The sequence below is a fragment of the Clinocottus analis genome, unplaced genomic scaffold (assembly GCF_023055335.1).
Source record: "Clinocottus analis isolate CAN_PGR_092001 unplaced genomic scaffold, fCliAna1.0.p SCAF_24, whole genome shotgun sequence".
Classification (NCBI taxonomy): Eukaryota; Metazoa; Chordata; class Actinopteri; order Perciformes; family Cottidae; genus Clinocottus; species Clinocottus analis.
In genome coordinates, this window is record NW_027175976.1 from 8,850,985 (window position 1) to 8,863,476 (window position 12,492).

Below are 12,492 nucleotides of genomic sequence, written 5' to 3' on the forward strand. Positions count from 1 at the left end.
AATTAGCAGCTTGACCTCTGCAAACACACGTCGTCTCCACCATTTTAACTGAGTTCACACGGACGCACACACACGTTTCCATGGTAGCAGGGCGATCCGAGTAGTGGCACTCACTGCTTAACTGTCGTTAAGATTTTCCATGTTGAAATATCCTCCCCCCCCTCTCTCCACACACACACACACTCACATACACACACACACTCTGTCACAAGAAAACAGTCACATCCACACAAAGACACACATTTATCACTCTCACTCATCATGTGGTGAAGTCACAATCTGTCAGAGTCGCAGAAATCCCAAGTCGCTACGTAGCCATCTCACAGCTGTTTGATTACACACTCATACACACACATATACATACACGTACATACATGCATAAACACAACTGTTCAAACCCCACACACATCCTATCTTATATTTTGGATTGGATAACTTGGATGTAGCTGATCTCTGACTCAAGGACACTATTACACTTTTACTTGTGTGTGTGTGTGTGTGTGTGCGTGTGTGTGCGCATGTGTGTTTGTGTGTGTGTGTGTGTGTACAGGCACACAGACAGATGTGGAGTGCGTTAAGTGGTGATGTGGGATCAGTATGATTTTGACAGACCCTTGTAAACCTGCGGTTGTGTGCACTTTTTTAAGATGTATTTTTTTTCTCTATGTGCGCGTACGTTCAGCTCTCATCATCTGTCAGCACGGCCCAGCAGTCTGAGCTGACCCACTCTGTCACGGCGACCGTTACCAAGGTGATTTCCAGGGAGAAGGTGTCGGCTGCAGTGCGCCAGACCCGGGAGTCTCCGCCACCACAGAAGAAGAGACAAGTCGTGGTGGATTCCGAGCTCAGGAAAAGGTGGGCGCCTTGTGCAACACTGAGGTGTACTTTTCATGATGAGCAAATAAAGGGTCTTGTAATGTTAGAAAGTTTCTTTGCTAACTTGTGTGAAATGTTCAGTTACATGCATCCCTTTCTGCTGTCTTATCTCAGCAGGTAGGTGATGAAACACTGCAGTTCCACATAATGAGTATATGTGCTGGTGCTTAAAATGAAACTTAGGAGATGAAAGTCCTTTTAATACTTGTATTGTGTACTGAACCAAGTAAATATGTGCAGTGGTGGAAAGTCACAAGTATTCACTCAAGTCCTATACTTAAATAAACCTTCAAGGAATTTGTACTTCACTTGAGTATTTCAGGTGACTCCCTGCCATTAGTGTATACATGTGTGAAAGATGACATGTAATGTTAAAGCACTTTGAGTAGTCGGAAGACTAGAAAATATCTATTCAAGTACAGACCAAGTACAAAAGCAGTAAATGGTTCTGATTCTGACCAGTTACCCTGATTGGCTGATAACCTTTATGAGGCAAATCTGCCTGAACAGCTGGAGTTATCTAATGAAAGGAGCCAATGAAGTCCAAGTTGCAGTGACCGATATTAGTCACAGGGGTAAATACTTGTCGCTGTTCAAAATACATGTAAGGAAAATACTAAGTGGGACGTTAAATGTCATCAGCTGTTGTAAAGTATGAGGCTATCTGTAAATTATAGTTAACAGGAACCATAAAGGATGCACTGGTGAATGTACTTTTTATAGAACAGTGTAGCACCAGGTCTCTTTTGTGCTTAACGATATCAGCATATCAGATAATATTGCCAAGTGCATGTATGTGTGTATCTGTGTGTCCTCAGGTTTGACGTGGACTTCACAGAGGTCCACAGCTACATGACTCGCGGTGAGGCCATCCTGCAGAGCCCCGAGTTCTCTGTGTCACGCAAAGACGGCAGCATCCAGGAGCTGCATGACAAAGTGCAGGTAAATACACTTTGTGTGTGTGTGTGTGTGTGTGTGTGTGTGTGTGTGTGTGTGTGTGTGTGTGCGTGTGCGTGCACATATATCTGTTACTGTACATCTATCTGTTAGAGGACATATTGTGATAGTTTTGGAAAGTGAGGACATTTTGACCGGTGCTCGCTTCTTCAAAGGCCTGTTTGAGGGATCAGATGTGACTTTAAAGTTTGGATTGGGGTAAGGTTTGGGAATAGGCATTACATGAGGATGGTTGAGGTTTGGGGAAGGAGCTGGGGAATGGATTGAGAGATGCCCTGCAGAGCTTAATCTGCTGAGACCTTTGATGCTGAAATAACAAGGTTCCATCGCAGTAGGGTTTGTAATTCATTTCACGTTCTGAACTGTGATTATGCATACAGGACAACATTGTACCATGGTGGAAGTAGGCTATTAGGTGCAGCAAAGGGTTCATAATGACTGTGGAGGTTTGTGCAGCAGCTACCTCTGCATGTCAACTCACTGGATTTGTCCTCAAAAGGAAAAAACAAACACGATAAACAGGAAAATTAAGGAAGTTTACTGCTGTACCAGCGTCTGCTCGATGCAGAAAATAATAAAGATTTAACAACCTGTTGTTCCAAAAGAAATATGTCTTCCCATGTGGCTTGAAGGAATAGTTTAGCATTCCTTCCCTTTCTTGCCAAGAGTATGAGATGAGAAGATTATGACTACGCTCATATCTTTGAAGCTGGAGCCAGTTAGTTTAGCCTGGGAAGGCCTGGCTGGGAAAATGTGATCACCTTGAAGCTTCACTGATAACAAAGTCATAGAGCAGGCTGTTCCTGCGGTGTATGAATGGTTAGTTAGTTCTAATGGACAGGTAGCCCCTTCCATCAGTGTATGAATGGGTGAATTATGAGTATTGTTAAAGCGCTTTGAGTGGTCGGAAGTCTAGAAAAGCACTCTACGACACAGTCCGTTTTCCATTTACCATAACATTAGGCTACAAACAACTACACTGTTGTTCCATGAGCAAAAGAAAACACAGCAAGGCTGTAAAGGCAACTGCCTCTTTTTAAGACACGTAAAAGCTCTTACTATTTCAGCTAGTTGTACCCTTTTTATAGTCTTTATGCTAAGCTACGCTCACGTCTTTTGGCTTTAGGTTCGTATTTAACATACAGACGTGAAAGTGGTATTGATCTTCTCATCTACCTCTCACAGTAAAAGTGTAAAAATGATAATATCCCAAACTTCCTAAGGGTTTCATTTTGCAATAGTTCTACTGTTGCCTCTCGAGTGCAGCAGAAATGAACTGTAAAAAGAACAATGACAAAACATCACACTTTAAAGGTAACATGGCCATAACAGACCAACAGCATGAGCTATTTGGAGTCACGTTGATGTCAACCGGATTCATGTTAGTCCAATATTCACCCTCATTTTAGATCTGTTGTCAATCTCCACCAGTTCCTTTCGAAGGAAAGTAGCTAAAGCTGTGGCTCGAAAAATCGTTTGATTCTTTGACACGTAAATTTGCATATGTATGATTTGACAAATGAAAGTAATTGGACCTAATTTTTTAAATCTTAACTGACTCTAGGTAGCATAGCATTATTTTTTGAAGCTTTTACCACATCATTATGCATTTTCAAAGACTTGAGGATTGTTAACCTTCATAAATGGAGAAGATCCAGACTCTGGAATAAACTCATTCTCCTAAACTGTTTATTTAAAAATAAATTAAAAAAATAGTTAAGGCAAATCATTGAGAAGAAAAGGCAAGGGTGGATAAAGGGGCTCAGTAGACGAACAATGGGGATCAGTGAATGGTTGTTAGGTAAGCATATTCACAGCTCATTCATATTTCTGTGTGCTTGCTGATTAGTCATCGTTGCCTCGTCACTATGAGCGACCGCTTTATTACTTGCATATTGTCATAGAAACTATTGTTTCTATGAAAATATTGGTTTTGAGCAGTTTCAAACTAATCAAATTAAGCATGATGACATTTGGTAAGAATTGAGAACTATAGCTTCAGATTAAATTCAAACACCGTAATACATAATACTATATATATAATTCACTATATTATACTTTCTGAATAAGTGCTTGTTCTTGACACAAACCATTCGCCACAACTTTAAATTAGAGGCAGAAAACAATAAATATTCACTCTTATGAATACATTCATACTGGATTACAAACACTTAAATGGCAAAAGCTTACAGATGGCTTACAAAGCGCTGATGCATGGTTTGTTAATGATAAACAATTGAAACTGTAGATTAGGCACAACACAAACTGTTCGTCAGCATTTATAAATGTGCTAACAAAGCATTCATAAACAATCAGTTCAACTATCCTCTATAATCACCATAAACAGTGTATGAAGATTCTATGCACTGTAAAACTTAGACTGGCATTAAACATGATACATGCACTTTGATAATAGTTACAAACTGGTGAATTTTAAGATAGATAGATTCTTCAAAATCACCTCTGATCTTGGTTTCCTCTTTAGCTGTGCTGTCAGCTCGGCTATCTGCTGCAGCTTATATAATAATAATGATAATAATAATAATAATAATAATAATAATAATAATAATAATAATAATAATAATAATAATAATAATTTGAAATTCTTCCAGGACATCACTTTAGGAAGAAAAATGAGCCTGGATGATTTGAACCTAGTCACACAGGTGTTGGATATTTCTATTGAAGAGAATATTTTAAATTTTACGTTTATAAAAGGGCTGGGATTTTTCTGCAATAATTCGCATTATGCGCTAAATTCAATAATGAAGTAATAACTAGTGTATTGCATGCTTTTATTTTAAAGTAATGTTATCAGAACAATATAACAGGCACTCTGGAGCAACAGCAAATTAACATAAATACATATATAGTATATAAATCAGTTTTCTTTTATTTCTGAACAGGTACCAGAAAAAACATTTGTATTTTATATTGGAACATCAGGTTCAGTAGTAAGCAATTGTTTAACTTAATACTGATGTTTTCCAGTTCAGTTCAGTTTTTCTTACTCAGTGGGAAAACGTCCAGTCTGTGTTGGGAAACTACATAACAATACGTGCTTTCACGTCAGGCTCCAGTCGGCAAGTCATCAACACTGCCTGTCAGTGAGCCTACGAAGCGTTTGCGCACATACATAAATCACCTATGAAGTAAAAGCAGTGTCGTTGTATTGCATTTATGGCGTGCATCTTATTTATTTCTTTTTCTTTTTTTTTTAATAAATTCAACTAATTCCATCAGTATTGCAGGATATTGAACTTCCTCTTGTAAACTGTGCCTTAGTGGTAGAGCAGATTCCTCCTCTAATCAGGGGATTGGCAGTTCGATTCCCGGCTCCGCTGAGTCCTTCGGCAAGACACTTAACCCCAAATTGCTCGAGGTGATGAGTGTGAATGGTTAGTTAGTGTCCTGATAGGCAGGTGGCAGTTTGTATGGTGGACTCTGCCATCAGTGTGTGAATGGATGAATGATGACATGTAATGTTGAAGCGCTTTGAGTGGTCGGAAGACTAGAAAAGCTCTACACAAGTAAAGTCCAATCACCGTTCCATTAACTCTATCATTTTCTACAGTTTTGTAAGAGCTATCAGGAGAACAACAAATAACAAATAAGAATAAAAACATTATTTCTGTAAAAAAAGAAGAAGTAAATATTCGATCTTTCAATCAGAGAATTGAAAGCCAACGTAATTCTGAAAATGTTGACCATTTCCTGAATAAACTGACTTCCTGATCCCCTGCGTTGATTAGGCAATGATCAATGCAACCTGTCCTCGTCAAACCTTTCTGTTGTGTGCCCACAAAATACCCAGACATGCTCGGCTTGTCCTGAATGTTGCAGCAGCACAAGGTCAGAAGTGGTTGATGAAAATCCACAGGAGCTCCTTTTTTATGGGAATAATAGCTGAATTGGACTTTGATTTTCTTGATAGCAAATAACAATTGTTCTGCTGTCGGCTTGTTCTTTTTTGTCTAACTTTCCTTTAACTTCCTATCTCTCACTCGGCCACCACCCTCTCCCTCTCTTCCTCTTTGTCTCTTTGCCATAGGCGATAGAAAGAGAGCGGCCAGAGAAGTACCGGAAGCTCCAAGAAGCAACGCGCACGGCGCAGACCCTGGTCGAGCAGGGTAACGTGCACTCTCACACTCACAAGCGCTCATTCACATGCGTGCACACACACTCTGTCTGTCCCCATGGCAACGCCTCCACCTGTCCCACCCTCTCTCCTTGTCTCCATAGAAACACTGATAGAGAGAGGGTCGGAGGGAGGCAGGGAGGGAGGGAGAGAGAGAGAGAGAGAGAGAGAGAGAGAGAGAGAGAGAGAGAGAGAGAGAGAGACAGAGAGAGAGAGAGAGAGAAAGAGAGAGAGAGAGAGAGAGAGAGAGAGAGAGAGAGGTTTCTCCTCGTCCGTCAAACCCTATGTCCTTGTGCAATTGTTGGGGCTTTTGAATGCAGAGAAATACTCAATTAATACTTTTCCTTGGGGGTGTGTATGTGTGGGGGGGTGTGGAAGCCCATTGATTCCTATAGTAGAGACACACATTCTATATATATATATATATATGTAGTTATATACAGTTATATATAGTTATATATAGTTATATATATAACTATATATATATATATATATATAGTTATATATATATAGTTATATACTTATATAAATATGTATATATGTATATATATATATATATATATGTATATACATATGTATATATATATATGTATATATATATATGTATATATATATATATATGTATATATATATATATATATATATATATATATATATATATATATATATATATATATATATATGTGTGTGTATATATGTGTATATGGGCTGGCAGATTAACACGTTAACGCAAGATTAATCTGGCAATCCTTCAACAGCGTAATAATTACTGAACATTACTTTTTCAACATCACATTTCATAACTTCACGTGCAAACATTTCTCCCTTCCAGCTCATCCAATACAAGATGGTGGTTGGTTAGTGTCCCTACACTTCAAACATTGTCTCTTTTCAAAATACATTTTGTTCAGTCCGATAAAAGCCTGAAGCGACCCAGCGACAGAATCTTGCGCGTTTGGAGTGAGAAAGTATTGCTCATATCTGTCCAGTCAATATGAAGCTACAGCCAGCAGTTGGCTAGCTTAGTTAGCATGAAGACTGAAAGTAGGTGGAAACAGATTAAACAAATGAGGTGTCATATTTGAATGCGTTTCAGAGTCAGGCAGAATTTAGTTAGAACAGAGCCATGCTTTCCCACTTGCTCCCAGTTCTCATGCTAAGCTAATCTGATGCTATTTACCCTACAGACATGAGGGTAACAGTCTCTTGTCTAACTCTCTGCAAGACATCTAATATTTTACAAATTGTCAAACCATTATGTTTGCAGCCAAAATGACTCCAACACGAGGACATTTTCATCAAAGCAGTGTATTTGGGATGCCTTAATTTCCAGGCATGCATTTCATGCTTATTAACTATTAAGCTCATGCTTTTATATTTATAGTAACCTATACTGGAAAACATGTAAATGGAACCTAATGGACGCAGGTTTACAGGAAGGAGAAGCAATCTGGAGACATGTGAGCCGGGATGGTACCTTCCAGGTCCAATTATCATCCGGCCCGATGGGCTTATGGTTGCCCTTTTAGAGGCAGCGTGTGAATCCATCCTTGTACAACTTTAGCATTGATTATTCCCTCCTGGAACCTCTTAGAGGTTTTTATTTTCCGGGCACTGGACTTTTACGTGGAGCTCAAATTATCCATTTACATAAAGAAAAAAAGAAATGTCGACAGTTAGCGTGATATGGTGTGTGTGTGTGTGTGTATGTATGAGTGTGTGTGTGTGTGTGTGTGTGTGTGTGTGTGTGTGTGTGTGTGTGTGAGTCCGCACAGCCTTTGCAGCTCACCTCTCCTACAGACGACATTCACCACATTTTGTGTGCATGGTGTGTGTGTGTGTGTGTGTGTGTGTGCATATTTATGTCCGTCCCCTACAGAGAGACCAGTCGTGCCCATGTGTGTGTATGTGTGTTTGACGGTGCCCCCTCTCTTTGCCCCCTCACAGAGGGGAGTCGAGCTGATGACATTGCCCAGTCAGCGGAGCAGCTGAACCAGCGCTGGGTGGGATTCTGTGTCCTGTTGGCGGACAGGCTGACATGGCTGGCTTACCAGACAAAGGTACACACATACATGTGGCTCAGAGATAGAGCGGGTCGTCCTCCCAGAGGATCGGTGGTTCTATCCCTGGCACCTCCAGTCCGCCTGTCGAAGTGTCGTTTGGCAGAGATATTCATACTACTGTATTGACAAATGACTGAACAACAACAACAGAGAATTCTCAACCGATGAGCAGCAAAGACTGAAATATCTTGTCTTTTTACCCCCTCATGCTCACAGAAGACGAGCCAAAGAAGACATTATACTTTATATAATTTATGATATTAATCATTATATATGTATATCCACAGTAAAGGTATGTTAAGTTAAGTAAAGCAAATAAGAGTCATTCATTTTTTGAGTTGAGAATATTTTGTTGATAAATTATTTCACAGCCGGCTGTTATGTGTCACCTTTTGTGTGCATGTGAAAAACATTAGTCTGTGAATGAGTTTTGCAACTGTCAAAATATGTTGTGCAATGTGTGAAAAACACAGACAGATACAATTTGCATGTGTAAAAAATTAGCAATAAAAAGAGGAAAGGTTTCACAAAGACTGAGAAATGGATATGGACATTTTATATCTGTTTATAGAACTGAAGTTACAAGCACACATTTTGATCTAGTTTTTACACCTTAACTGGCTCGCATAGAAATGTAAATATCTTTTGGCTGCTTGCTGCTATGCAGCCTGTAAACAAATGCAATGTTAAGAGATACCAACTATTCTACAAATTCGACTGTGACTGGCCCAAACCGGTTTTCATTGAATTTGGTTTGTTATACATGTTATAAAATTGAACATGATGCTGGTTTCTTATTTAAATAAAATCCAGTTACTCTTGGACGGATTCTACATCAACCCTTTGAATAGACACACTTCTTGCAGAACGTTCAGGCTCCGATAATACGTTCGGATATGTGCATGCAATTTATATTTTCACATTCACACAAAAGGTGATAAACAACAACAGGCTGGGAAATGATATATCAGCAAAATATAAAATACCCTAAAGGAGTGGGACATATATGTTACACATAGACTTTTGAGTTAGAATTCAGTTTATCACAGGTTTGGTCATTCTGACTTAATGCAGGTCTACTGCAAACTAGAAGAGAGTTTTAATGCAACAAGACAGATGTTGTGTGGGTGTTTGCTTGGAAATAAACAGGCTCTTGTTTACTCTCTGTGTGTGTGTGTGTGTGTGTGTGTGTGTGTGTGTGCGTATGCGTGCGTGTGTGTGTGTGTGTGTGTGTGCGTGCGTGTGTGTGTCTCTCTCACAGGTGCTGGCCTTCTACAGCTTGTATGAGCAGTGTGAGCAGGCTGTGGACAACAGTGAGAACTGGCTCAAAGTCCAGGCGCCTCCAGCATCTGAACCAGAACCTCTCAAAGTACAACTGGACCGATGCCGGGTGAGTGAAACTTTATGTTTTTGGAGATCAAACTGTCTCCAGGATGATCCATTATTCTTTGCCAGGATGATCCATTATTCTTTGATTGGCCCCGTCACATAAGCATTATTTTTTTTCTTTTCCTAATTTTTTGTTGAAATCCATTTGTTGTTAGCTTTAACAACTTTTTTTGTGTTTGTTATTTGCTTTTCTTCTATATCTTTACTTCTTTTGTATCATTGTTATTTGGCTTGTTTAAATTTCTGTTTCTTTGCATGCATCTGTTTATCACAGCACTTTGTAAGTATTTTATTTGATTTATTCCAACACAGACTTGAAATGTACTTGATTTTCTATTTTCCTCTTCGTAAAATATTCATAGCTAAGAAAGTGGAGCCACTTATTGTTACATTGATTTGAACCTACCAGCAGACTTACGATATTAGGGCATCTATCCAAAATAACGTCTCTATGTGTAGCTTAGCTGAAGCAGGGCGAACACTAGATTCAAGATTCAAGATGTCATATGCACAGATAACAGACAGTTATTCCATACAATGAAAAGCTTATTTTGCTCGGTCCTCCTAACACAGAATTACAATAAACTTAAGGTAAAAGAAATTAAAAGATAAGGCACAAAATATAAAAGATGTAACAGTATTGCACAAAAATATGATAATAGTATTGCTATGATGAATATGATAACATTTGATAATAGTATTTCTATGATATAATACAATATGATAATAGTATTGCTCATTGTATCTTTATACACTTTGCATTATTCATTTATACACTAGCCTGACCTAAAACTGAATGGGTTCATACATACTTGTCTGTTTTTGTGTTTATAATGAGTGAACTTTAAAGGTGTGTGTGTGTGGGGGGGGGGTCATCAAATTCTTGAAACTTTTGACAGAGACAGAAAAAATATTCTGTTGATCCATTATAGTTGGAATTAAGTTGTTTTCTCTTCTGTGTATATGACTAAAGAACAGGTAAAAAAAAACATATGGGAGTAAAATGTATTAATTGTTAACTGTTGAAATACTTCCATGTGAGTTTTGATTTATCCATGCACTTGAGACACAAGGTCCAGGCATTAAGTCATTTTTTTTCTCTTGTCAAACCATTTCTTTTGAAACTCTTCTGAAATCATAAGCATGGGAGAGAAAACAGCTTCGATCAGACTCAGAATGTGGTTCACCAGATTTAGTTTCTTACTAGTCTCTCAGGACTTCCATAGTTTTCCCTGCTTCTAGTCGACCTCTTGGCTAAGCTGATTGTCTCCTGGCTCTGGCGTCGCACAGATACGGGGATCGATTGTGAAATCGATCTTCTCAGCTAACTGTGAGGCCTCCCCGAGGAAGAACAAGAGAGTTAAAGGGGAGGTTCAGAGGGAGAGACGTGAAGCGTATTTGTGTCAGAAATCATACTCCATTTTAACTGAGTCATAACTCAGTCAGTTCTTGTAATACAAGCATACTTTTAGATTTACTGTGACTTACACTGAGAAACTCAATTTTTCCCAGTGTAGCAAGTTGCAAGTAATTTCCAGTGTTCTTTAATATCAAAGCTATTCAGTCATAGCTGCCTGTTTATCACGGGTACATTGCAAAAGTGTACGACTAATGCATACTTTTAATGGTGCAAACTGCCAATTTAACAATTTGGGGGGATCGTCTGACTTTGAAACCCTTGCTTCAAACCAAATGAGTCTATCAATGAGTGGGCGGCTTAAAGTGGAAGAGTATTGACAGCATAAAAGACACACACACACACACACAAAGTTGCATTTCACCAACATCTAAACAACAGGAGAAGAGAAGTGACGAGTAGTTCGGGGGGGGGGAAATAAGAAGAGATGAGAGGAGGGGAGGCATAATTAAACGGACAGAAGACATAATAAAGGGAGGTAGAGAGAGGAGAAAATGCCAGACGCAAGAGGAGATAGCTCTTAAAGTAAAACTGAAAGAAGCATGGACAAGGTATGATGGAAGAAGAATGAAAGAGAGGAGAATGAAGAGAGATGGAGCGCTGTAACTTTTCTTTGACGGTGTCTCTTGCTTCCACCGCAGACAAATTCACTCAAACAGGGTTTCCTTGACAAGTACGCCCACACTTTTTCACTTCCGTACACACAAATGGAGAACACACAACTTGCTTCTACACACAAATAGTGTTTGAGTTCCTATCTTTATATTAAACAGGACAGACTTCAGCAAAAAATACACTATTTACTGAAACTTTTAAGACAACCTTCCCGATGGCAAACTGTCAGCTGATGAAAATATATTCTGTTGAGGTTATGAATGCTAGTGTTCTCTAACATTACTCATGAATAAAGAGTGTGTCTCTTGGCCTTAGGCTAGTTTTTACTGACTCAGTGTTACAGGGGGATAAGACTGAGCTGCATTCAAAGCCTTCACCCCAGGACAGTTCAGGGAATATTAACCTGCCCTGAAAGCCACATTTTGCCACTCACCTGGACGGATCCTTCTCACTTTGTATGTGATTTAAACAAGACTAGTTGAACTTGATTTATTGCTTTAAAGAATAAGCCTGGATACACTGTATATTTTGTTACGGTCAACAAATCCTCCATCCCACAAATACTCGCAGCATCAAATTTGAATTAATCCACTGCTGAAAATAGTCATTTTGTGATAATTGTTTTTTTTGTATATTTTTGTTGCATTCTTGCCAAGGGGTTGGCCGAGAAGACATATATAATAAAAATGATAATAATAATAATAATATAAAAATAGATTAAAACAAATATTCTACCAGCACCTACAAATTTGGCTAATTGACATAACGTAATAACAATTTACGAATAAAAAAGGAGTTACATGCTGGAACTATTTGGCTTTAACGTAACTCCAAATGTACAACCATTAAAGCAACATTAGAAACACGGTTCGTTGCTACGATGGTGGATCCAGGCTGTGTTTCCTCTCATGTCGGGCCAATGTGAGGTTTTTTTTTTAACGTCCTGTTTAGCTCTAAAAACAGTTTGGAACATCAGTGGTTTATATAGCTAGTACACGGACAACCCATGCAGCTCAATATTTTTAATCTGGCCTTCT

At 38.9% G+C, this 12,492-nt stretch overlaps 1 protein-coding gene across 3 annotated transcripts in view; it reads left to right on the forward strand.

Moving 5' to 3' along the window:
- The window catches only part of dmd (dystrophin), a 267,135-nt gene that overhangs the window by 137,499 nt on the left and 117,144 nt on the right, over positions 1 to 12,492 (forward strand). For all 3 annotated transcript variants that reach the window (XM_068590506.1, XM_068590511.1, XM_068590507.1), the window contains exons 19-23: positions 683 to 855; positions 1,695 to 1,818; positions 5,885 to 5,963; positions 7,919 to 8,031; positions 9,296 to 9,424. In XM_068590506.1, the coding sequence (XP_068446607.1) occupies positions 683 to 855; positions 1,695 to 1,818; positions 5,885 to 5,963; positions 7,919 to 8,031; positions 9,296 to 9,424 (618 nt within the window). The remainder of the gene's footprint in view (positions 1 to 682; positions 856 to 1,694; positions 1,819 to 5,884; positions 5,964 to 7,918; positions 8,032 to 9,295; positions 9,425 to 12,492) is intronic.